Source organism: Elgaria multicarinata, chromosome 4 (genome assembly GCF_023053635.1).
Source record: "Elgaria multicarinata webbii isolate HBS135686 ecotype San Diego chromosome 4, rElgMul1.1.pri, whole genome shotgun sequence".
Taxonomy (NCBI): domain Eukaryota; kingdom Metazoa; phylum Chordata; class Lepidosauria; order Squamata; family Anguidae; genus Elgaria; species Elgaria multicarinata.
Window position 1 is genome coordinate 136,750,006 of NC_086174.1, and position 27,139 is coordinate 136,777,144.

At 39.6% G+C, this 27,139-nt stretch overlaps 1 protein-coding gene across 1 annotated transcript in view; it reads left to right on the forward strand.

Annotated features, from left to right (window-relative positions):
- KLHL29 (kelch like family member 29) overlaps positions 1 to 27,139 on the forward strand; it is a 373,733-nt gene that overhangs the window by 67,881 nt on the left and 278,713 nt on the right. Inside the window, exon 2 of the mRNA XM_063125224.1 lies at positions 15,663 to 15,974. Within this exon, the coding sequence (XP_062981294.1) occupies positions 15,714 to 15,974 (261 nt within the window). The 5' untranslated portion in view covers positions 15,663 to 15,713. The remainder of the gene's footprint in view (positions 1 to 15,662; positions 15,975 to 27,139) is intronic.

Sequence of the window (27,139 nt, forward strand, 5' to 3'; positions counted from 1 at the left end):
GATTAAATTAATCTGCATCATTACATAGGTGGTTTGGAAACAATGCCATGATCCCTCATTGGTGTTGCAATAATAATAATATGCAGTAGATAGTGCTGTGGCCCTATTAAACAATACAACAAAGAATCTGAAGCATGGCATGTATGACCCGAATCAACATTAGCAGTCTCAGGTAGCAAATCTGCAAATAGATTTTTTTCTCCAATTAGAGATTGGAGCAGACGCAAACCCCACATCTGAACAGCGGTGATGTAGGTTACGAATTGAAATGCAAATTCATAGACACATTCCTTCTTGTATATTCTCCGTTTCTGTGCAAAGACACAATGCAAAAGCCCCAAAGTGTGAATCGGTTGATTAATACTAAGGGATCCCACAAATTCAGATTCTTGCTTTTTCTTAAGCTAGCCTGCCGTATCATATTTTCACTTAGGTAATACAAAGCATGTTTCCGTATCAGTATCCAAATAATGAACACAGATTGGTATGCTAGTGGTTCTTGTTTTTCTCAGCAGCGTTCTTGAATATGTTAGACCTTTGTCAGTATATGGCCTTGTTGCCCAAGGGCTCACAGAAACATTTGAGATGGCCCTGACATGGAAACAGCATTTTCCTCCTTGCAAGTTAATAGATTTTGAGGAAATTTAAAAGTATTGTTATATTGGCAACAATATGCCTTTGAGAAAGCCCACAAGCAAAACATGAAAGCAATAGCACCCTCCCACTCATGTTCCTCAGCAATTGGTATTTGGAGGCATACGGCATTTAGTACTGGAGGTAGCCATTGATAACCTTAACCTCCGCAGATATCTAAAGTCATCCCAAGTCGGTAGCCATCACTACATCTTGTGGTAGTGTATTTCATAGCTTAATTATGTGCTATGTGGTTTCTTTTATCTATCATGGATTTTCCACCATTCAGTTTCACTGGGGGAGCCAAGGTTGTAGTATTATGAAAGACTAAGAAAAACATATCTCTGTCTCTACTTTCTGCACACCATGCATAATTATATATACCTCTATAATATATACACCCTTACAAACTTTTTTTCTAAGCTAAAAGGACCCATACTTTGTAATCTTTCCTCATAGATGAGTTGTTTCAGCCTCTTGATCATTTTGGTTGCCTTTTTCTGCACCTTTTCCAGCTGCTTTCCATTCCAAGTATGGTCACAATATAGTTTTCTATAATGACATGATATTGGTGCTTTTATTTTCAATTCCCTTCTTAATGATCCCCAACATGGAATTCGACTTTTTCCACAGGAGCCACACACTGGAGTTTTTGTCAACTATACACCACAAACCCAAGATCCCTTTCCTGATCAGTCACCGCCAGCTCAGATGCCATCAGTGTGGCCGTGAAGTTAGGATTTTTCCAGTTTCAGAGATTTAACGTAGACTGAGAGCTGATCTATTGCCTGTGATAGAACTTTAATCTCTGTGCTACAACTGATTTTAAACAGTATATGCCATGTTTTTAATCAGTATTTTATGTATTTTATGCTTGTTGTTCTTCCCCGCCTCGATCCAATCGGAGAGGCGGCTAAGAAATATTTTATTATTATTATTATTATTATTATTATTATTATTATTATTATTATTATTATTATTCCCCCCCTCCCAGCGGTGGTTTAGAACTTTACAAAAGAGCTGTCTTTTGACCTATTTGGCATTCTCGTTTTTTGTTTTGTTTTTCTACATCAGGCTAAGGGGGGTCAGTTTATGATACATTATCCTTTTTATAGGGAGCTTTCTTTTTAGCCTTCATATTCAAAACGACAAAGAAAAACTGCTTTTCTGCTCTGTGGACAAGGAGACAGTCAGGCCTCAGTATAAGTAAAATAGATTTGATTTGGGGTTGAAATGCTGTCCATTATTCCTGAATGGATCCCATTACATCGTGTAAGAGTAGAGAATAATAGGGAGGGGGAGTATTTTTATTGGTTAGGAGCAGAGGCAAATGAAGCAGGAAGATGCTTAATTCTCTCTCTGTGGGCGAGGCAAACCTAGTAGGTAATAATGATGCAAATCCTCTGAACAATTTGTATAAAGGATGCGACACCTGCATTCTCAGAGGAAATACAAACACTAATGAACAGAAATACACGGCTTAGCTAAAAATAAACAAAAAGGAAACAGAAATCTATGCTTAATTTTTCCACACACAAGCTGTTCAAACAGCTAGGCATAATACTGGAATGCAGACTGAGTTAACAGGAAAGGCCTTGTTTTTGCATGGTTTGAACTTGGCAGTAGAAATAGTAGAATGATTGGTAACACTAAAAGATTTCTAACCAAATATGCTTAAGGAGCAGGGGCAGTGAGGGGAAAGATCTCCCCTAATATATGGACAAGTATCTCTTGACCTGAGACTGGCAGGTAACCATTTTAAGCTGATGTGATGAGGCTCTCCTTGACCCTGTTCAGACAACACCTAAGCCATGGTGGTTAAGCATTTTGAGCACTTAGTGTGTCATGTAAACTATGACTTAGCATGTTGTGTGAACCATTCTTAACTATGGTGGCTACATAACTACGGTTTAAACATGCTCACTAACCATTTGCTGCAAAAAGATTAGCAGCCTAACCATGGCTTAGCCTGTTGTCTGAACAGGCCCAATGAAGAACAAAAAAATCCATGATCGCTGTACTGCTTAACCATGGAGCTTTGAAAGGTCAAAAGATAATGGTCCTCTTTCTGTTAAGTTCTATTATGGTTGTTTTGATAGAAACAATAGGTTTTCAATAAGAACATTTTATGCAGTATCTCCCCATACTCCATCTTCCAAATCCCCATCTCCTTACCCTTAACATAATGATGTACATGTGAACATAGTAGGACTTTCTTTTAAAAGGCAAAAAGGACTGAAGTTTTCCATGGTATAATTCTTCTAAATCCTTTGCTCCATGCTAAAGATGTTAGAATAGAACACAAGCAATAAATATTTCACATCACCCAAGATTAAACTACCCTGATACACTCTTGTAAATTGCCGTGGCTGGTGCTGATGTTTAAGGTTGATTTTAAAACATGTTTTTGGCGGCGTTGACATCTCCTAGATAAATTTTGCAACTGGCAAGACAAATGCTATACATTAAATGGTGGAAGAAAGTAGCTCCTCTTTCCCTGAAGAAATTTATGTTCTCTACAGCTTCTAGCCATACCGAAAGCTATATAGTCTGGTGTCGTCTTTATTCTCATCAGAGCCCCAGCCAGAGTTATCCACTGATTTTTTTTTTTAAAAAAAATGAATTAAAAGATAACAAATTGCAAGAGGGCTTGGGCAACAAACAGATAAAGCAGGCTTTCTTCTCCGAGACTTCAATTTTTGAGAACAGCCTAGGGTAGCGAGTGAAATTGGTTTATTAGTTTCACTTTGGTCACTGGCTAACATCATTCCACATCCCAAAAATGCCACATTTAATTCTGCCTGATTTGGAATAATTGACCGATCAGGAGCAAGACCCATGAAGTGAGCTTTAAATTACATTGTACCCCTAAGGGAGTTGATTGGTTGAGAAGGGTGCTAGTGTAGGTAGAGTTGTATTACACTTCTCTCTACATTCCATTCAGCCCGTCAAAATTATCACAGCATTCTAATGTAGGACTATGCATGTCAAAGCTAGTAAGCAACTTACAATGTACATATTCATCTGTGTATATTCAGCTCATTTGCTATAACTTGTACACATTTCTCTTCATTGTATGCCAGTGTTTGTTGCCAATTGCACGTTTTTATATTACTGATTTAAGTGTAACAAAAATGCAGTTTTCTGGAGAAAGCAATTGCTACTGGTATGATATGCTTTTCCATCTTCATCCCTGCTGGCATTTTTAGTGTCATTACTATTTTAAAAGATATGAGAGAAACCTCCTTTTTCTTTGATAAATATAAAGATACATAGATAAAAAGTGAGTGAGTTTTATAAATGTAGAAAGCTGACATGTATGATATGCAGGTTCGGTTTGACATAAAGCCAAATCATGGTTTCCATTAATCATAGTCTGGAACCAAACCAGTTTCTAGATATGTAATAGGCAAACGTTTGGGTTAGAGCATTATTATTATTATTATTATCATTATTATTATTATTATTATTTAAAGCATCTTGTCTTACATTTTGTGTTCTCGCAACGTTCACACCTTTCTCCATGGCATAGCAACCTCTGAAGATAGAGTGAGATCCGTTACTACTTTTATCAGTTTAGACATCATACCAAACCATAGTTAATCATTTAAGAAAGCTTAAGGAAAAGTGGGTGGCACGATACCTGAATTGATTCACAGCAGTCTAGGTGTTATGGATATATTGTTTCCTAGAGATGTTAGGAATTCTGCCTCAGTACAGTCAGCTGGAGTGCATGACCTTTTAAAGTCCCTTATTTATTTATGTATTTATTTTATTTACAATATTTGTATGCCGCTCCCCATTCAAGAATGTTGGAGCGGTGGACAAATTGAATAAAACAATAAAAACACTTTAAAAGTACATTTTTAAAAGAAACAAAGTGCAATAAAGCCACAGCTAGTCATTAAGGGAAGGCTTCCTGGAACAACAGCGTTTTTAGAGTCGCCAGAAGGAACACAAAGTTGGCGCTTGCCTGACTTCCAGAGCCAGGGGATTCCACAGGATGGGGGCCACCACACTGAAGGCTCTTCCCCTGGTGGACTCCAATCAGAAGCAGGTCCATGTGGAACCACCATGAGCATGCCCTCAGATGACCTCAGTGACCAGGCAGGTTGATAGGGAATAGGGCATTCTCTTAGATATCCTGGTCCCATGTTGTTTAGGGCTTTTGCACACTAGTATAAGAACCTTAAACCTGTCCCGGTAGTGAATAGGCCGCCAGTGCAGTTCCCTCAGCAAAGGATTTACATGCTGGAAATGGGCAACTCTGGTTAACAGCCTAGCTGCAGCATTCTGCACTAGCTCCAGCTTCCAGAGCAGCTTTAAGGGTAGCTCCACATAGAGCATATTGCAGTAATCCAATTTTGAGATTACTAATACCTGCACCACCATGGCCAAGCTATCCCTGTCCAGGAGAGGCTGTAGCTGGCGAACCAGGTGAAGCTGGTAAAAGGCACTCTGAGCGGCCATGGCCACTTGAGCCTCTAGCAACAGATGGAACTAAGAGTACCCCCAAACTACGAACCTGATCTTTCAGAGGGAGTCCCTTCCTATGCTACAAGTCTACTACTGAATTACAGGAATGTGACCAGATGTGATAAATTGTAGGGTATAGTATATACTCCTGCTAATATTAAAGAAGCTCCACTGGCTTCAGGTTAGTATCAAGTTCTGTTGAAGGTGCTGGTGCTTACCATTTTGAAGGCCTACATAGCCTGGAACCTGGATATTTCTCCTGTAGTAAGCCCTTGGATATCTAAGGTCATCAGTGGGGAGGCTTTATTTGAGATACCTGATTCTTCCAGAGTAAAGAACATGGGGGAAAGGAGCAGAGCCTTCTCAGTGCTAGTAGACTTGTGTTGTGAAACCTGCTTCCTAGAGAAGTTCACTAGTTTAGCTGGCAATGATGTTCCCTTTTTAGGAAGAATGAAGAATTTTAGGGAGTGATTGTAGGTCTATGGATCATAGTGTGTGTGTGTCCACATACGCACACATACTACTAAAAATGAACCCAGGTGATGAGTTATGATATCTGTGTAGCCAAAATGAAACTACTAAGAAACAAAAGGGAAGGTATCAGCTGGGGTGGGTTGGTTGCAGGTGTAGAAAATCAAAGGGGGATGCTGGCTATGACCCATGGCACCTTGGGTCAAGCCTGCAACCTCCTGGCCTCTGCCCTGCCACCTGACCAGCAGTTGGGCAAAGAAAAGAGAACTCCCATTCTGGAGGAGGACTTTAGATTGGGTACCAGCTAAGGAAAGTAAGGTTAATCTCTTCCCACATGTTGCCACTCCCTTAAAATTGCTCACCAAATGGCATTAGACTTTAGAGAAAAAGTCCCATTAGCACTTTTGTTGCGCATGGTGGGAGGACTGAGTTGGCGGAAAGGGGAGCAGGAGAAAGAGGTATAAGGAGAGAAAGAGAGGAGGTGGTGAAGAAAGGGGGGGTATGACAACATTTTGTTCTATTACTAGCTCTGGCTCCATCGACTTCTGGTATTCAGCCCTCAAGAGATTTCTTCGAAGAAATACAGCTCTTGGCAAAAACATAGTAGAAGCAAAATATCAGTCTGTTTTGGTGTCATATATGATCTCTGTCCATGTCCTCATGAGTAGAAGTCCTAGGGGATGTGCTAAAGACAGTACAGGACCTCTAACTAATGGCCTTACTGAACTTTCTGTGCTTAGTTTAGCACCTTTTGCCATCTTGCTCAGTCGAATACAGATTCAATTACCTTAAACCAATTAAAGATAAATATGTTTCCAAAGCTGGGATTTCTAGGACGTAGCATTTCAGCTCCTAAATGAAAGTTAACTATTTTGTAAAAATGCTGAGCACCCTCAAATCAAAAGTAGATAAAACAGATAGTTGCATCTGTATGCCAGCTTTTACTTGCAGGTTTATGGATAAATGTTATGAAGATCTAAGGCAACAAGGATTTAAAAAGTTTCGTCACATTTTATTTATGCTAGTAAATATTTCGAAAAGAAGACTGGAGTAGTGTTGGCCTATTTAACATAAAAGGAATAGTGTAGCAGGCATATGTGATTACTTTAAACAAACAGTGGAAGAGTGCTTTGGAGTGAGATGAGACACGCTTAATTTTGCAATTAAGCCTGTGGTATTAATTTATTAGGGTAGTTGGCATTGACCCTGTTGTTCTTCAGGCATTGTCTTTCAGGTCAAAGCAAAATAACTAGGAGATAAAATCAATATTATTTTCCCCTCCATATTTGACTAAAAATAAGAGGATAGCAAAATCAATAAAAAGGTAATGATCTGTGTTTGGATATGTACAGTTAACAGCCAACTGCACATTGACACAGGCTGGGAATAAAAGTGATGACTCTACATGTTAAAATGACAGACTGCAATAAACAAAAGAAATGCTTGTTCATTCACTTATATATAATAACTGTGTGTGTGTGTGTGAGAGAGAGAGAGAGAGAGAGAATATAAGGGAGGAAGAGCGTTTGCTTTACCATTTATCATTAGAATATTCCCTAAAGCCAAACTCCTTTTATTTTTACATGTTCCATTTATTCCCCGCACTTCACTGTAGATTAGCTTTCAGAGAGTAAGCAAATACTGTCCTTTTCCTGTTAATAACTGCTAATAGAATATAGTGGACCACCAAAGCTGCATTATATGTGACAAAGGAAAGCCTGCCTACAGTGATCCATCCTCTGATAAGTTCCAAGTTGGGTTACTGTAATGCATTAGATGTCGGGCATCTAATGCATTAGATGCCCTTGAAAACAGTATGGAAGCTCTGACTTGTACAGAATACGGCTGCAAGAATTCTGGCTGGTTTGCTTAGGAATTACATTGGCAGCTTATTTGCAATTCAAGATGCTGGTACTTCTCTTAAAGCCTAAATGGTCTGAGGCCCAAATATCTGAAGGAGTGCCTCCTCCCTATGAATGCGCCTGGGCATTAAGGTGATCAGAGGAGGCCTTTCTCTGTATTCCACCCATAAGAGAAGTATATTATTCATCTGCAGAAGAGGGGGTCTTTTCTTTGGTGGCCCCCGGCTTTGAATGCTCTCCCATGGGAAGTATGTCTGGCACTGTCATTGTATTCCTTTTAGCACCAGGTTATTTGTTTTTTATTATGTCAAATATTTTATATGTTATACCATCCTGAAATCCTTCTTCTGGATGAGGTTGGAAGCATGTGGCTGGTTCCTGTTCGAACCATGATGGAGGACTTGATAGACTTCTGATCTAATCCAACAGGGCTTCCGTGGGTTCTCCTGAAGCTTTACAAGGAAAGCGTAGCTGTATTTGCTGCTTTTTTTTAATACCAAGGAGAAATTGAAATAAGATAAATTCAGTTCTTTGAAGGGAAATAGCAAAGGTTGTAATGCAATGAAGTAAAATAAATGCAAGGAAGAGCATGTGCGTATTTTGAGAGGTGGCTGTAGCTGAATTGCTGGAAGTGTAGCTGAGTTATAGGACTTATTGCCAGGGACAGGAATGGCTTAATAAATTAATCAGTCGAGAAAGAATATTTTAATTCACCATTTTTTAGGATATGGAGAGATTCTGAGGGAACATTTCCTGGCTACATTTTTGGGTTGGAGATTATGACATATGGGCTAATTTGTTTTAACAGGACACTGTCGGGGTAGATTTACTGGTCCCATGAGCAGCTCCTTTCATCTTGACTACAGTATAGTGTCAGTCTGACACAGAGAAATCCCTAGCTTCTGTGTGTAACTCATTCTCTTTAAAGGCCTCTGGAAATGCTAGCCTAGGCCTTGGAATGTTGCCAGTAGAAACACACAGGCCTGAGGCAATGCCATCTGCCCCCCAAAAAGGGGAGGAAAAGAGAAAAAGAGGGAGAGACCATCCTCATCAGACCTTCAGTTTCTGCGAAAATTCCATGCATTTGCACTGATTTGAGTGATGCCTTCATCATCTAGGTACTATTTGGGCCTACAAATCTTCTTAGAGTTATGGGGACAGCATAAAATAATTTCAGAAGCTCTCATTAAAAGGTTCATCTTGCTAATTAGGCAAGTCAGCAAAAGGAAAGACAATTCCAGTTCTGGGCACTACACTTCAAGAAGGACGCAGACAAGCTGGAGCGTATTCAGAGGAGGGCAACCAGAATGATCAGGGGTCTGGAAACAAAGCCCTATGAAGAGAGACTGAAACAACTGGGCATGTTTAGCCTGGAGAAGAGAAGATTGAGGGAAGACATGAAAGTACTCTTCAAATACTTAAAAGGTTGTCACACAGAGGAGGGTCAGGATCTCTTCTCGATCCTCCCAGAGTGCAGGACATGGAATAATGGGCTCAAGTTACAGGAAGCCAGATTCTGGCTGGACATCAGGAAAAAATTCCTGACTGTTAGAGCAGTAGAGGTTGTGGGCCCTCCCACACTAGAGGCATTCAAGAGGCAGATGGACAACCATCTGTCAGGTATGCTTTAGGGTGGATTCCTACGTTGAGCGGGGGTTGGACTCGATGGCCTATGAGTCCACAAGTCTTGTTTCCAGTGTGGCCCTGAACTGTTCACTATACAGCCCAAGTCTAACCTTCTGTGGCCTGGGGATTTCACAGAGACGGTGCCAGTGTTTTAGCTGCATTCTCTAGTTTGGATCTCCAGTTTCTACATCACTTGTGAATATTTCACTGTCAGACAGTTAAAGACAGCGAGGAACTCTGATAGATAAATACATAGCATTGGCATGTTTCAGTATAGACATGAAGCCTAAGAGAGGGTAGGGAGGCCGAGGGAGTGTGCCCCCGCCCCTGGCTGTGACTTGTTTTCCTGATTGTGTCTAATCTTTTAAAGCCATCCGAGTGGCCATCATAGCATCTTGCAGCAGCAAATTGGACGGCAACAAGAGAGAGGGCCTTTTCGGTGGTGGCCCCCCAATTGTGGAACAATCTTCCTGACGAGGCTTGCCTGGCGCCAACATTGTTATCTTTTCGGCGCCAGGTCAAGACTTTTCTCTTCTCCCCAGCATTTAGCAATGTGTAATTAGCCTAGGTTTGTTTTTGTATGTTTTTGTGGTTTTATATTGTACATTTTTGTGATTTTAAATTTTTAAATATTGTTTTAAAGTGTTTTTATCTTATGTAAACCGCCCAGAGAGCCTCGGCTATAGGGCGGTATACAAATGTAAATAATAATAATAATAATAATAATAATAATAATAATAATAATTCTATAAACATATGTGCAGAAATGAAGGAAACATTTCCTTTGTTCTGTCCTGGCTCTCCTGCAAGTCAATTTATTTAGATGACCTTGTGTTTTAGTATTATGAGAAAGGCAGTAAAGCCTTTCCCCTTCCAATTTCTTCATACCATGCATAATTTTATAAAATTGTATCATGTCCTCCTTAGTTACCTGCTTTCAAAAAGAAAGAGCCTGAATAATTACAACTTTTCCTCATAGAGAAGGTGCTCCAGCCCCCTGATTATTTTGCTTAAATCTTTTCTACACCTTTTCTAGATCTACAGTATCCTTTTTGAAATGCAGTAACCAGAACTGCACATAGTATTCCATCATATATTTGTAAAGACCTGACAATTTTAGACTGGTATTTCTATTTGCCCCAGAATATAACAAATGAATAAATAAATAAATAAATAAATAAATAAATACATCTCAAATACTGCAACTTCCAGATTAGACTACTGCAATGCACTCTACGTGGGGCTGCACTTGAAGACGACTCGTAAGCTGAAGCTCGGGCAAAATGCAGCAGCTACACTGCTCACCAGAACATCCTATAAAGACTGTATAACACTGATCTTAAAAGAATTGCATTGGTTGCCTATACGCTTCCGGTTGGAACTCAAGGTGTTGGCAATGACATTTAAAGCCCTAAACATCTTGGGACCTCAGTCCTTGAGGGAGTGCCTCTCCCTATATAAGCCTGCCCAAGATTTGAGATCAGTTGGAGGAGCCCACTTCTGCGTCCCACCAACATGAGACATACATTATGGTGGGATGTGGGAGAGGGCTTTCTCTGTTCTGGCCCCCTGCTTGTGGAATACCTTCCACTTGGAGGCCCAACTGGCGCTGACACTGGCTTCATTTCAGCCCAAAGTTAAGACATGGCTTTTTATCAAAGCCTTCTTTATGGTTACACATAGTTTTACTTGTTTTTAATTGTTTTATTGCTTTTAACAATTTTCTACCAGTTTTAATTTGTTAATGATTTAATAATTTTTAGCTGTTTAAATTATTTATGTTTATATTGTTCTGATTTTATCTGCACACCGTCCTGAGTTCCCAGTGATAATAGGGCGAGATATAAATGTTTTAATAATAATAATATTTTATTAATAATAATATAAATAAATACTACTGTTGTTAACTAATTATATGGGTGGGCAATATGGAAAAACCGTATGTTGGCTCCATGTGGTATTTAAGGTTTATTTTATGAAGATCTTATAGTAGGAGTATGTATTTGTTTATACATACTTGATAATTTGTTAGGAGTTTAGGAAGAAGGATGTATTAAGATTTAGAGAGCAATCCTACCTCTAGACAGCATCCAGAGGTGTGAGAATGGAATTGTTTCGTTTCCTGGCTGAGAGATCAGAGATAGGGCTCTAGGTCCCCTCCCCCTCATAGCCAGCACAGCTGGCTACCTCTCCATGCTTGCAAAATGAAGCCAGGGAGGAGGGGGCATTTCCAGGGGCAGGGTGGAGAGGGAGGCGACCAGGGCGGTTGCGGTACACTATTTTTTATGGCTGCCCCAGCCTTCTTCCTTCCCCTCCCAGGCGCTGCTGCTAGATGGTAAAATCACCCATCTAGCAGAAATGCAGAAACGAAGACCGCCTCTGCTGTCGTCCCACCCTGCATTGGATAGTGCAAACCCCATTAACATTAATAGATCTTACAGTAGTGTAGCAGCCAAGTATTAACAATGCTCCAGGGAAAATGTCAGAAAAAACAAATGTGGCATAATAACACTTAAAACTATGTTAGGGATAGTTTAGGAAAATGTTTCTGCGGTTTAGAAAGTAGCTTCCAACTACAAGGAATGCTTTAGAGTTTATAGAGTACAGAACAGTTACTAACGCTTAGCCTGAGAGCAGCATAACTACCTTTGATTTGGTTTAGCAGAAAGTCCTGTATTTGGAAGTATGTAACTTTAAAAGCCCCTTGTAAAAGCAGAATATTTTGTTACTTAGATAAAAATCCATAACTCAGCACATATACAGTCATTTGACACTTCATAATATGCTTTTTTCATGTTTTTAACAAAAGGCTCACTTATGTGGTTTTAATGTGCTGCTGCAGTCCTACAATAAAAGCATTCCCATGCATCTGAAAATATTAGCACATTGGTTCTGCATGATACTCTCCAATAAAATTATATCGACTCTAATTTGTAACATCTTTCTGAAATGAATCCACCACCACCCAGTTATCAGATGCAATTCTTGACATTAAATCTAATTACAGACATGCTGTCACCTCCCTTTTTTGTAAAATAAATAAATAAATCTCACTTGAGATGTGAAACAAATAAAACATTACCTGCCAGAGTAACTTGTTTGATAACTTTTAATGCAATATACATAGGTACTTATCTGTATGTTTGCAGGGATGTGTGTGTGTGTGTCCGTCCCGTTGATAATGAAGCAGCTATTTCTGTAAAACTACTTGTGGTCATATGTGTTCGTGTTGTGTTCTCATTTGTAAATAGAGACAGAAATCTAAACTTATTTTATTAGGGGGCTAAATTTAATTAAAGAGCTGACATTTGATTTTGAGGTCACTTAATAAAGTTGAATCCCTGTTATTATGAGAAATATGATTCTTCAGCTCTATAGACTGGCTGAAAGCCTATTTTTCCCTTGCATTTATAACTCCAAAAGACAGAGACTTAAGAAGATCAGAGAAAAAGTACTCAGTGACAGATCTAAAGGAAAATGAAGGGGAAATAGTACTCCTACAAGAGAGTAAGTCTGAGGGATTTGGTATGGGGAAGAAGATGGCTGTGATGAATGTGCTCTCTACTAATAAAGTATTAAGTGCTAAATTTTATTCTATTTGTTTTTAACTGTGTAATTCTCCATGCAATGCAATCCCAAGTGCCTCTTGTGTTACCGTTGCATTTCTGAATGTGTGTGCTAAGTGTAGCACCAGCGATTATGTCAGCTTACAAAAGGATACAAAGTTGTTAGTGTAAGCATAGGGAGGGAACAATGATCTCAAACTAGAATTGGTCTGGAATTTATCTGCAAATCCTACAGTTTTTGAAGATGATCAGATTTTTCTGGGAAATGGGAACAGCGTTCACTTTTATGCATTGATTACAGCCCTGCTGTCACGGTATAAACTTCTGCTCCTTTTGGGAACTGGGTGGAGAATGATTCAAGTTGATCTGTAATTTAGCCATTCAGTGGGACAGTGCATCCAAAAGAAAAGAAAGATAAATATATCAATGGTGGCTTATTTACTGCAGGCACATGCAGTTTTGTACTAGTTTTCTTTCGAAAAGACTACAAGAGCACTCACTTGCCACACTGAACATGAACTCTTCCAGTACTGACTTAAATAAACAAAAAACAGCATTTTCAACCATTGCCAGGCATGGAGGGGTTGGATTTGTGCTGCCTTCCTTGTCATCGGTGGTGTCATGGGTACTATTGGGTAAGGGCAGGAGAATCTGCTAAGCTCAATTTCGTCCAAGTCCTCAGGTAGACATGTTCCTTCCCAGTTCTGTGTAATCTTTTTTTCCCTGCACAGAAATTCATGCACATGTGTATGCATCCATCTATTGACTACAGCATGTTTGTATGCATTTTAGGAATGTGTTCATTTTTCCTTGCACAGATTTGAAATGTGTGCATGTTGCCAAACACTTTATTTTGTTTTGCAAAGCACATCACAAACTTGGAAATGTGTGAATTTCTGACTGCAAATTGCATTTAGTTCTGTGTTCAGTGCCAGTGAATTGGGTAATCTTGCATTATAAGTGTGAAATAAACACATTTCAAACAGTGCTGATAATTTTTTTCTGGGGACATTGTTTTAGACACCTCCTAAAGCATGACAAAATTGTGAAGAATAGACAATATTTGTTGAGAACACACCCCTACCCTTAAAAAAAAAACCTGGTGAAAATGTGTGCTGCTCTTGCTGCAGGAGGAAGGAAAGAGTCCTTCCACCTTTCTCAAAAGATACTTTCCGTGCAGGGTGCAATATTTGGTGCTATGGCCCATAAGAAAAGGTCAGGTTGGGTTGTACCATTAGCTATGCTACATGTGGCTATGATAATGATGAAGACAAGGATGGCACAATTATATATTGGCTCACCCACTGAGAACTGGGATGCCAGCCTATTAAAATGGGAAAGGCTTTCTTTCTGTATTCAAAAGCCCATAAAATCTATGGCTTGGATCCTAAGATAAGTGAATGGAAGGAAGTTCATGGAAAGAAGGTATTTTATTATTATTTTATTTTATTTTATTTTATTTTAAAATAGTTTTAGGCAGCCTTTAATGGGCTATCTGCATCCCCCAAAAAGCTTATTCAGAAAGCTGAAGGGCTGTCCTGAACAATGTACGATGGAGTAAGGGGAGACTGATGGGGAGGCAGGAAATTACCCCAAATTGGGTAGATGCCCACCATATGTCTAACACCACCAGTATTCCTTTTTCTATATCCTGATATTGTGAGCATTCCATCAGGAATTATTATACCGTTCCACTTTTCTTTAGAAAAATTACTTGCTCCATAAATAATAATACAAATGTTTTGTTGTTTTTTGGTTTCATTTGAATGTTTTGTTTAATCTGTGAATATGACCTCCAGATCAAAATGACTTGCTGTTAGAAAACCTATCATAGACTTGAACAAGATAACTGGAACACAATATTTTATTGGACTAAAATAAAGTCAGAATTAAGAGGAGGAGGAGGAGGAGGAGGAGGAGGAGGGAGGGGCTGACAGAAAATTGATTCTCCTGAAAGGAAGCTAAGTTTTAGGAATTTTGAAGGGAAAACCATTACACTGGATTCATGTCAAACCTGGGATTCTACATCAAATTATATTTGTTCACAATGTTCCAATAAGCTCATATATTAAAGCATTTCATTCACGGACACTGTCCTTTTAGATAAAGAACCACTCACATTTACAATACCCAATCCTAAAACCTTTATTGGAAGTAAATTATCTGGAAAAGGGTAATCATGTTAAGGATCTGTATGTATAATCCAGAAATCTTAATTTAAATACTAGCCCATTTTGGAAGGCACTTAATGTTTAATGGGCATGACAGTATTATTTTGTTGATTGTCTAATTAAAATCTTAAATAACAATGTTCTATTTTAAAAAAAATAAAAGTCATGATCAGCAAGTTGTCATTTTACCATTGCTAGAAACTATACTTGAAACAGGGACACAAAATACTTCTTCGCAAGCTTTACTATTTGATGGTAGGCTTGTATTAATTATTTTAACGCTAGAATTTTTCTCTGCCATGTATAATCTATTCATAGTCATAAAGTGAATGTCACTGTCCCCATTCTGCTGTGTGTGTGTGTGTGTAAAGCAAATAAATTGCCGTAATGAAGCGCTTCTATGCATTATTGCTGCGTATTGCTTCTCCAAACACCACATGAACATGTTTTTTTGTTTTTTTGTGATAGAGACCCAAACGGAGTATTTTTAGGAAGCTGTTACAAATATAATCCTGCTGTCAGAGGCTAATCCCTCATTGAGAGTTCAAGTGGCAGATTACTTCAGGCGTGGTGTTTCATTGTCTGTAAACTGTCATCTGATATCTCACTGGGTAGTTTAGGGAACCTCCTCGGAGGACCACAGATCCATTCTGCTTTTGTTTTCTCTGCCTTGAATTTCTCATTAAAACTTCTTGAAATGCAATTTGAAGCCGGCTGCAAAATGGAATTATTCTTTTCCTTTATTAGGCCCAAGGGTTAAAGCAGAGGAAATGACTCTGATAGTTTAGCAGAACTTGTTTCTTTCTTGAAGCTTAATTTAATAACATCCTTTTGTTTTTTGGCTTGGTTCTTCATAGGCAACCTCTGGAAATCCCTCTGAGAATAGGCGGAAGCCACCTTTGGCCGAGATGTCTCGGCACCATAGTCGCTTTGAAAGAGATTATCGCACAGGATGGGATCGCCGGGAATGGAGCGCCAATGGGAACCACGTGAACAGCACTAATTGTAACAGCACAGTGAACAGCAATAGCAACAATAGACCAGGGCTTCTGCCTGTGCCAATTGTGCCCTCACGATTACATGCCCCAGCCACAGTTGCTTGTACCACAGTGAACAGTGATGTGATAACCACTCTTGTGGCCAACTCTTCTGCAGCTTCAACAACCAAAGTAAGATGAAGCTTTTGTGTGCTCTGTATTGATGACTGGTTAAGGAAAACCTCCCGAAAGGGTACCAACCTTTGCTTTCAGATAATGTTATCTCCTGATAATAAGCCCACCGGGATTCTGCTCTCAGAGATGTGCCATAGATGTTGATAAGGCATCCTTAGTGCTTATTCTATTACATGACTTCAACAATAATTTCAAAAAACAAATTTCTGTGCAGTTCTAAGCTTAAAGTACATAACCTCTCATTGTGTGTATGGCTGTTTTATTTTTCTTGGGTTATTTATTTCCTGTGTATACCTTTATGTTACAGGGTAGTTTAAACAGTGATACTGTTGATCTGTTTGACCCAATTAGGGCATATAATGCGTAAACTTTATCTGTTTCTTTGCTTTATGATTGCTACTTACTAAAACTTCTTATTACTTTTTAAATTGTCTTAGAAAAGCCCAGCATATCATTCATGAGCACAAGTCATCAACATTTCTTCCCAACAACTTCTCATCTTTGCATCCACAAGTATTTACAACTTTCTGTTGCTGTCGGAGACGTAATGACAACCCAGAATATAGGTTGGGTATAGGTGGAGTATGGGTTGTCATTGAATCGTGGGTTGTCGATTTGTGCGAACCATGGACTATGGTTTAACTATGTGTTGTTCAACACAAACAACCCAGGAAGAGAATCCATGGTTTGTTTTTCGATTATGAACTCTGGGTTGTTCGTGGTTATCAACCCATAGCTAAATCATAGTCTAAGGTTCACATGTAATGACAACAACAAGCAATTATTTAATGATACCCTATACTCAACTCATGCTCTAAGTAGTTATTATGTGCAAACTAGGTCAGCAGGTCTGTGTCATCTCCCAAGTAGCTCAAGCATGTATCTTTGAAGACATATTCATCCCTCCATTCACTTCTGTACTGAGTTTGTTGCCATATCCTATGACTTCAACCTATTCAACAGCTCCATTTCTTTCTGCACAGCCATGCTTTCTATTCATCCATCTTCTGATTATATCTCATGAAAAAAAAACCCAACAATTTCTTTGTTGGGCTTCCGCTTTTACAGTCTATCTCTTTACGTGATAGACTGGCTCAGAATGCCAGTGTTGTTAAACAATGATTTTCTCTCAAATATTGTCATATTTTACAAATGCATACACTGAAGCAACTGCAGTGTGCCCTAAAAGGAAGTCACTTGGAGGCTCTTTTTATGAGATTTCTGTATTTTAAGGTCAAAATATTTAGGCAATTTGGGACAATTTTTACCCATAGTTCTTAATTATGTTTTCCGGGATGCTCAGTTTCACATCTGTCTTCACTTGCTCTGTGTATTTCAGAGTAAAAACAGCTCAAGCCATGTGAACTGTCCCCTGCAAATTATAGTCTTTTTGTGATCTCAAAGTGCAATATCTGGACTCTTGGCTTGTGCAGATATCTGCAGGACCTTCTAGAGCGTGTCTGTCCTTGAGTAGAGTGGTTTGCCCTCTCTCCCATTTTCCCACATGAGTAACTGCAAGCACATCACTGAAGACAATTTTTTAGTGTTCTAGTTTTTATGGTTAGGTAGATTTCTCTAGTGTAGCCTCACCACATTATTATTATTATTATTATTGGAATAGTTTAGTTTGGGGTAGTTTTCCCCCACTTGAGCACTTATGATGGAGTGGATTGCAGTGATTGATTGATTGATTGATTGATTGAAAGTGTATTGGCCGGAGGAGTCCCTGATACCAACACTGATGGTCAATGTCACCTTTGTTTGGGAGAACAACAGAAAATAGTGTTGCCCTCAATGTGAAGAATTAATGAAGCAAGCTAGAAAGAATCATTCATCTCCATGCTTTTTATTTTTGAAAGTGATCTTGTTGCAACCTCTTCTAATGTGACTTTGTCCGGTGAAGGTATCAAGGCTTCTTCTGAGCATTTAAGTTGGCCTTAAAGCTGATACCTCCTAGTTTATTACTTTTCATCCCTGGTGTGCAATCAGTTTCAGAGTCTCCAGCCACTAAACATAAATGTGCATTCAACTCATTTATAACTACCTGAAAGGGGCTCCCAAAAATCAGGATTAAGATTAAAGCACTTCCAATCTAGTTCCAAGCTGGAGTCTGTCCTGACTTTAATCTTATCCTCCAAAGACCTTAAGAGGGTACATCCCAGGGTGTTTACCACAATATCAGGCCCAATCTGAATCAGTGCTGCATCCTCCCCTGCTGCAAAGTTCATCTCTAGACTTTAGTGTTGTCTCAGATGTCCAGGTTTGGAGTATGTGTTGGAAAGAAATATTGAAGGTGTGACAACTCCTTAAGTTGCAGATCCTGCTCAGGGTATTCCACTTTGCTGTACTTGTAGTGGAACCAATTTATGGTATTAAGTTCACAAATAACCCAGGTGATGGCAACTCCACATTTGGAACTGTGAGCATGCCTCAGATTGGAATCTACCAGGTTGTTGGGACAACAGATGCTTCCTGAGACATGTGCAGATGGCATCTTACATTGCTGATGGAATGAATATTTACATGGACACATGTAGTTATAGGCGGTGAGTAGGTTCTGCATTCCTCCATTATAAAGCAGTAATTGGGGGTTGGGTCATTCTAATGTTCATAAACTCGAAAAGGAAATTCAATGGGTCTTACTTTAAATATCTAGGAATGGAAATGCAGCCTGTGCAAGAGTTGAGCCATGCCAAGTTGGAAGCAGATTGGTTCATGCCTTCTTTTTTAGGATTTTTTTAAAAAGTTTGATTTTTTTTAAAAAAAACCTAAAAATCAAGATATGAACGTATCTGATTCAAACTTGGCATGGCTAAATCCCTATTTAAGTGCTACCATGCTGCGAAGTTTCATCTTTTTATCTTTAAAAATGAGGGAGATGTAAGCATTTTTGTTAATTAATTAATTTGAAAAGTGAGTTCAACACATAACACAAGCTTTGATTTTATATTGGATGGCAACATGGTGTAACATCCTGGCTGACTCTGGTTTGGTTCTCAACCGTTTAATATCTGGTCTGATCATCCATTACACAAAGCCATGAAATTCATTAAACAAAAAACCTACGGTTTACAAAACTACGTTAAGGCTCTACAGTTTTCAACCAAGCACCAAAAAGCAGGGAAATTGGGAGTTAAGGCTCACAAACCTTAACGCCACATCCTCCCTAAGGAGGCAGAAAGTGCCAGTGAAATTCTCATTCACCCAAAGCAGATAAACCATGAGGGCAGGATGGAGAATAGGATATGCAGAGGTGACTGTGGGGTTGTGGGAAATTGATGACAAACAACTTAGGGCCATCTACTTCTCTTTTTTGTTTAGAGCAGCTCTTCCCCAACCTGGTGCCCTCCAAACATGTTGGACTACAGCTCCCATCATTGCAAGTCAGTATGTTCCATGGTCAGGAATGCTGGGACAGCAGGATGGGGAACGCTGTTCTATATCCTTACCAAATACAGGGGCTGCCTAATATTTTTCTCACACACACATCTCACATATAGCATCACGATTGATAACAAAAAGGGCACTATTTATTGCAGATGTAGAATCAGAGGGTACTATTTGTTGCAACTACCACCACCAGCTCTGTGATATCAGTTTCCAGCTTTGGTATCAACACGCCGTGTACTAAGCCAACCATCTTTAGTACCTTCCATGATACCTCAGTTCCCCCACCTATCATGTAAAATTTACTTGGGAGCCTTTAGTGTGGATTTGGGGAAGGGGTTAGCTCTTCTTTGGAGGGCACGGAGTGTAGGTCTGAACTGTCTCCAGACCATGAAGTGGGAGATGCTAAACCAGCCTCAGTGATAGAAGTTCTCCAACTCTGCTCGGAGCAAGTTTTCCAAATTAGGTCCCTAGGGCTTGAGGTTCAACAAACCCCCACCACCTATTAATAGTCAAGCCTTTCAGTTTGCCTATTCAGACATTGCACTTGCTGGATTTGTGAGGTAAACTATCTTCTACCCTACCTACGTTGCAAACCTTGGAACGTATATACAAAGTTCAAGACCAGGACTGTGTGTTCTCTTTTGACATCTGCCTCCAAATTCATTGGCATGCTCTAGGCAAGAAGTAATTGACCTCCATTCATTTTCCACTGACAGGAAGGGTAGAAAAATTTAGATGTTATAGCTAGGAAATTCTATTAATTATTCATCAGCTTTTTCAGCCCTCTGTGTTTCCAGTTACCAGATATGTATAGCCAGATACTATAGTTTGTATGCTCTTCTGATAGGAAGATATTAGCTCAGTTCTTCTAGGTTGAACCCTTTTGCTTGGCCAAGCAATTGATTTAACACCACATGACAGATTATTTCACATTGCTATCACCCTGGCTTCAGAAAACTATGACTCTTGCTCTTTATGCCTAGTGGGCTTTGCTTTCCATTTGTTTTGCTGGTTTTGAATGTCATAATGTCAGAGTCTGCTGCCCACTCTTTGTAGGTTACTTTAGCTTCTTACACAGCATATTACAAAAAAGTGTAACCCTCCATGCATCCACATTTTTTCTTGTTCAGCAAAGATGCCACACATTGACCTAATCCTATATTGCCTGATGGAGCTTCTAGCCTTACGGCTAGAAGAGGGCTCCCTCATCCTGCCAACTACTGACGTAAGCAACAAACCATCATGTGTCAAATCACAGTAGGATTCCTCTAGCAAAACAGTAAGGTTCATGTAACACTTACTGAATTTTTTGTCTGAAGTTGGTCCATACAAAACAGGTTCAGAACCAAAACAGATGGTTCATTAAGCAAGACAAAATGGATCATCTTTACTGGTCTCAGGCACGTCATTCTCCTCTTCAGGCCTGAAAGACTAAGGAAAAGTGTGAGTGCATGGGGGGCAAGTTGTAAGCAAGCAGAGTTTGTGACATTGCACAATATCATCATAGATCATGGGGCATTCCAGATAAGGCATCAGACTTAGCTTCCAATTTCCTGGCTTAGTGGAGCTAGAGCCAAAATGAGATACTATTAACTCTGGTCTTAAACTGGCAGGTTTTTACAATCATTGAATAAATATATTTAATTAATGCACGATTGTTGCTTTCTAACTTGTAAACATGGCTAGGAAGGAGAAAGTATGTTGGAGAATAAAAGGAAAACCAGCCGATTTTTAGGAGTATTTGTAGCAATAGAATAGGAATCCAAATGCACCTCTGGTTTTCACTTTATGATAGGCAAAAGTTTTCCTAAATCTTTTTAATAACTGTAAGTGCCAAATGAAACAGTTGCAGAAAGGGGAAAGGGAGACAATAAAGTTATTTTAAAGAAAGTCAATCTTATTTTTCCCCCCTGTATTTCCATACCACATTGGTTCCACCATCCACTGTAAAGAATTAAGTTAGTACTACAGAAAAAAAAATTGGCTAGATTTATAATATGAACATATTTCTAAAAATGACTACAGTGTAGAAAAAATATTTCCATTTGTTAACAGCCAAATTGAAGTACTATTTCCCTAAGCTTCGACATTATGTAGTTGCTGTTTGGATATGTTTAGTCTGGAGATTAGAAGTCAAGTTCCAAAGCCAGCACAGTGGTTTCATTCGTCTTGACCTCTGCTCCTGGATATTTTCTGTAAAGTCCATCTGTTGGCTGTTGTTGATCTGTCTTTGCTCCAGATGTTTGAGTCTGTTTGAAGCTGAGCTGTGATAATAAACTCTGCCCTTGTTTTTGAAAGGAAACCAGTGATCTAAACAGTGATTCTTCAGACAAAAATTCAATAAGCGATACATGGTAATCTTGAAGAGAGCTTTTCACATAACATTTTGTCATCAAATTGTCATTATTATGCTCGCTTGGGAATTAAAATGAAAATATTTTGAGAGAAGCAGATTATCACTTGTTTCTTGATGTTTCAGCATACAATTTGTGCAGCTTCCTCCTTTGTTTATTGATCAAATCTTGGAATTCAGCGCTTGTATTAAAGGAGGAAGAAAATAGATAATATTTCAGCATCCGAATAGTAGTAGTAGTAGTTTTTTCTTTTAAAGTGCATTTTGGAACAACATCACTATGAAAGAAATAGACATTTTAAGTTATTGGTCTTTGTAGAGCTTTAGGCTTACAACGTTCCTTCTCTTCCCCTCCGATAAAGGAGGCTTGATTAGGGGTAAGGGGTTGGCTCTTCTCTCATACCTACAACTTTCCCTAGAAGGGGTCTTTAGCATCTGCTCATATTGAGCACTACCTTATTGAGTCTCACTTCTACCTTGGTTAATGTTAAAACCAGCCCTCACGCCACTCTTCTTGTGTCACAGAGGCCATAGCTAGACCTAAGGTTTATCCCTGGATCGTCCAGGGGTCAAACCTGTTCATCTAGGTGACACACAGGGGATCCAGTGCTCAGGCAGAGGCGAACCCTGGATGATCCCAGGATAAACCTTAGGTCTAGCTGTGGCCATAGGGTTTAGACTCTTCCCCTTTCCTGCTTCCATCAAGGCAGAATGGCTGAGAGAAGCATTTTGGCAGGAAATGCCAAACTCCACCTTTGGCCTGTCAAGTCCTCTTCCTAAAGGGTGCAAGGTCCCACCCAAATTTCTCCTGCTTCTACAGCAAGGGTTAAAAAGCCACTATTTCAAGATGTTCTCATTCACCCACCCACCCCAATTAGTGTAAGGCTAGAGACTGTTTGCCATCAACCCTGGTTGCTTGTGAGACCACTATCAGTATCTTCCCATGAAGGAAAGCTCAATATGATAGCTCCTTCTTTGCAAACTGCTGGGTTCAGCTTTCAGGGCACCTCTTCCCAAGCTCCGACCATCTCTTTCTCCAGGTGGTTTTATTGGGATTGATACCTAAAAAAAAGTCCTGTCTGCTTTTCCCATGGTATTCCCCACAGTCAACTATGTTTTGTCTTGTTTTGTCTCCTCTGTGGATTTCTGGCGTTCTGACAGAGAGGGAGAGAAAGGGAAGGGAAGGGGAAGGGGAGAGTAGTAAGTCCTTGAAATTACTCTAGTACAGACTCTTCCTATAAGAGCATTTTCTGAAAGTGCTGGCTGAGGCCACTGGCTCCCTTCAGCTGGTACTCCTGCTGCCCAGAAAGACCCTTCACCATCTACATCCAGATCCTTCAAGCCAGTAGGCACACACACCTCACCTTCCCATTGGTTCCCTTCAAGACTGTTTATTTGGAATATAGATGTTTCAGTTGCTGTCCTAACTTTGAAGGCCATTCTTTCTATCAACTTGGATGAGATGCTAGCAGTCTAGAATGATCACAGAGCAGAAATCACACTTGGCAGAAGTTTTAACATTTTTACAATAACAAGCTCTGGTTCTACTTGGGCGTTTATTTATTTATTGCCAAGAGCTGCATTCATACAGGCAAATGAATTGGCCAAATTATTCAGAAACCACAGATTGGTTAAGGCCTGGCTCCCTGATTGTTTCCAACATTGTAGCTAAGATCAGGTGGAGCAGGTGTCTGTTCATAAGTAAAAAAATGAGTGAAAAATGAGTGAAGGATCCCTGGCAGATGCCATTACAGAGAGACCTGATTCATTAGGGATGTTCAACCTCATCTTTGGATGTTGCATTTAACTACCTTGAGGTTGAGAGGCAGACCCTGAAGGGACAGCTAGGGAGGTAAAAGTATATGTCTTCTGCTGCATGCACATACAACAGTACTTGGGAGGCCTTCCTGCTTTGATGTAGCTGTTTTGGAAAGCCGCAGTTAACAACATCTTACCACTTCCTTCAGGGATGGTTTGGACTCTGCTTTGCAGGCAAGAACTATTGGCTCTTTCATGCATTTTAGGAGGCCCCCAAAAGTAGCATATGAACAATTACAAATAAAACAATAAAATCAAATTGCAACGATCAAATTCAGTAAGCCACAATGCATTAATAGATTACATAGTAGTACTGGAAGGCTGTGTTCTCACCCATTCTGTTGCCTTTTGCAGATTTGGGCTAGTTACGATGTTTTTGTAGCCATTCTTAGTCCCCTAGAGTTTCAGTTTTCTCTGTATTTTCCTCTATATTTTTTCCTCAACTCTTAAAATGCTTAGCCATCCCAGAGATTGATATACTGTACTTCATCTTCATTCCAGGAAGAGATTATTACCCCTGTTTTCCTGTTCCTAGAAAGGCTACCTAGTTGTCTATTGAATGCCTTCTTACCTATGTGAAAAACAGAAATTCACCAAGTAAGAATTCCCTTTTCTCAGTTAATGCCTACTTTAATATTGATCAAACTAGCTACAACAGTTATACTTTCTGATTTTTTTTATGCAAAGAAAATATCCCAAACTTTGTGCTTCTGTTTGAAAAATTAAACTTCTCCCCACACCTCAGGGTTATTTTGTTTAGATGATTAACTCAAAGGCTGTCTCAATTAATCTATACACTCAGCCAATACATATGCTTGTTTTATTGACTTGCAATGTGTTTATCGTATGTTGAAAGAACTAAGAGGTCTGGCCAGACTCTAGTCCTACCCCCATTTGAAGATGAAAGGCCCGGGTTTCAAGCACTAATTTACATCACGAAGCACTTAGAAGATCACACATATAACATGTTTTGGTATACAAAGAGGGTGTTTCCAGTCTTTGGCACTTGGATCAAAAAAATACTTTGACTTCAGAAAGGGAAAAGAGTCTGTAGTATCCAGCAAGTCAGTCAAAGTGAGTGTTAGCCAGGAGCTATTTACTTTAAGTCTTTTACAATCTTTTTTTCATTTTCCTCCCTGCATGTATCTTGAATTTTTCTTTTAAGTTTACTTTAATCTATCTGTTGAATCAAATGAAACAAGAAATCCCCTACATATAAAAGCCACTGCTGTCATCTACATTTGTCTGATTTTAGAAATCTCTTTTTCTCCTGTATATGAAAAGGGAATTGCATTTGTAAAAAGCTTTTAACTCTCCAACCCCCCTTCCCCACCCGCCCCAATTCCATCGTTCCTGCTTTGCAACAGGGGCACTTATAAACGCTAACAGTGCTTTCTGAACCAGTGCTGGAAAAACATTTGAACATCCAGAGCATCCGGTTAATATTTTTATGCAACTAGATGTGCTTGCTGGTTATATCTTGGTTTTGAACAAAACAACTGGGACCAGCAAACAGAAGGAAGGATTTCCCCCCTAGCAATACAACTGACCTTTAGCATTCACTTCAACAGTGTGTGATATTGGCCATTAATATAATGCGGTTCAGAAAATCTCTGAGCAAACCCATGAAAGATCTCATTTTGTTGCTTAGTTATGTTCTCGGAGGCCTTAGCTAGACCTACCTTCTATCCCACGATGGAGGAGGGAAGATCTCGAGTTGCGATTAACTTGAGATACTTCCTCCGTTTACACGTAAGCCGTAACAACCTCAGGAGGAGAGGTGTCACGCCCGCCATTTTTAAATTATTTTTTAAAGAAGGCAGAGCGCACGAATGGTGCGCAAAGGTAAGGTTTTTTAAAAAATTTAACTTAATTTCCCCTCTCTCCCCACCCTACCCCCGATGGGCGCAGCTCCCAGTCAAGCTGTGGCAACGGGCCATACATTCCGTGGTCTCGGGCTCAGCCTGGGACCGCAGACAAAGCAGGTCCAAAGGGGAGGGCGAGATCCCAGGGCAAGGGAGGAATCATCCCTCCCTGATCCCAGGATCCCCTATGCGTCATGTGGACGCACAGGGACGATCCCGGGGTTCACCCCTGGATTTTGCCCGGTCTAGCTAAGGCCATAGGTAAATAAAGGTATTTTATCTTATGCTATTTTAACACAGTAAATACCTAAATCATTTTCCGTCATCATAGGAACTTAGGAAATTGCCTTATACCGAGTCAGACCATTGGACCATCTGGCCCTTTATTGTGTATACTGACTAGTAGCAGATCTCTAGGGCTTCAGATGGGAGTGTCTCCAGCCCTACCTGGAGATGGCAGGGACTGCAATTGGGACCTTTTGCCTGCAAAGCATTTGAAATCCCTTCTATGACCACATACCAGAAACTTCTGTTGCAATTCCAAATTAGGCTGGATGGATGTAAGTCAAAGTAATTTAAATTATTGGGCGAGGGTGGAAGAGTTATTTAATTCAGTAAGTGAAAATGATTTTCTATTTTGCAATTCCTATATTTCCTGAATGAACTTCCATACTAACTGACTGCTATAATGGAATTGTGGGTTTGCAACTTGATTATGCTCTTCATGGTTTTAATTTTTGTGAACCGCCCAGAGAGCTTCAGCTATTGGGTGGTACAGAAATGAAATAAATAAATAATAAATAAATAGAGTGTTTCTGTAATCTAGCAGCATAATCCAAAGCCTTGTTCAGAGAGTCTACACACAGTGCTTAGGCAGCAAAGACAGATTTCTGTTTGGCTTTGTCTCTACATATGCAAGAATACTAAGGAAGAACCTGAAAGCTATAGCTGCAATCCTACACATGCTTGTTGGGAAGTAAGCCCCATTGAAAAAGTGGGGCTTCTCAGTTAGCATGCTTAGGGTGAAGCTGTAAGAAGCATCCAGAACTTGACAGGAGCAAGGGATGGCATTAACAGATCAAAGTAGTTATTTTTCCATGAGATGGATAAATAAATATCCATGCCATTCGATTGGCAGAGTCATACATATTCTTAATTTGAGAAATGAAAGCATTAATTAGTTCAAGAAGCTGTATGTCATGAAATAAGAGACAATGATCACCCATTTGGATTTCACGATGATCCTGGCGTGATGCAGCATAGCATCCCCTGCAGTCTAATACCTGGGAAGATTTGCTATTTCATGGGTCTAGTAAGAAGCCTGTAATAATAAACATAATATATGATTTAATGTGTCGTTTTGTAATGCTTAAATTTTAAAATCAGATATTTTACCACAAAACGATCTCTCATATACAGAAAAGCAACCTTTAACTGACAGGGTTGAACCATTGGTTGTTGTTGAACTGTGGGTTGTTGTGTTGTGTGAACCAAGTTGCCCTGACAAATGAAGAACTACCTTTTGTTCACAACCTAACAACAAATCATGGGTTCTCTTCATCTTTTTTTTGTGGTTAACAAGCTATGGTTTGTTAGTGTGGCTGGGTTCACTCAACCACCAACAGTTTGACAACAACCCATGATTCGACAACAACCTACACTTAACCCATACTCAGCCTTGAGTATTGGTTGTGTTGTGTTTGCTTTAGTGTTTGTAACCTAAATTTCCTTCTGGA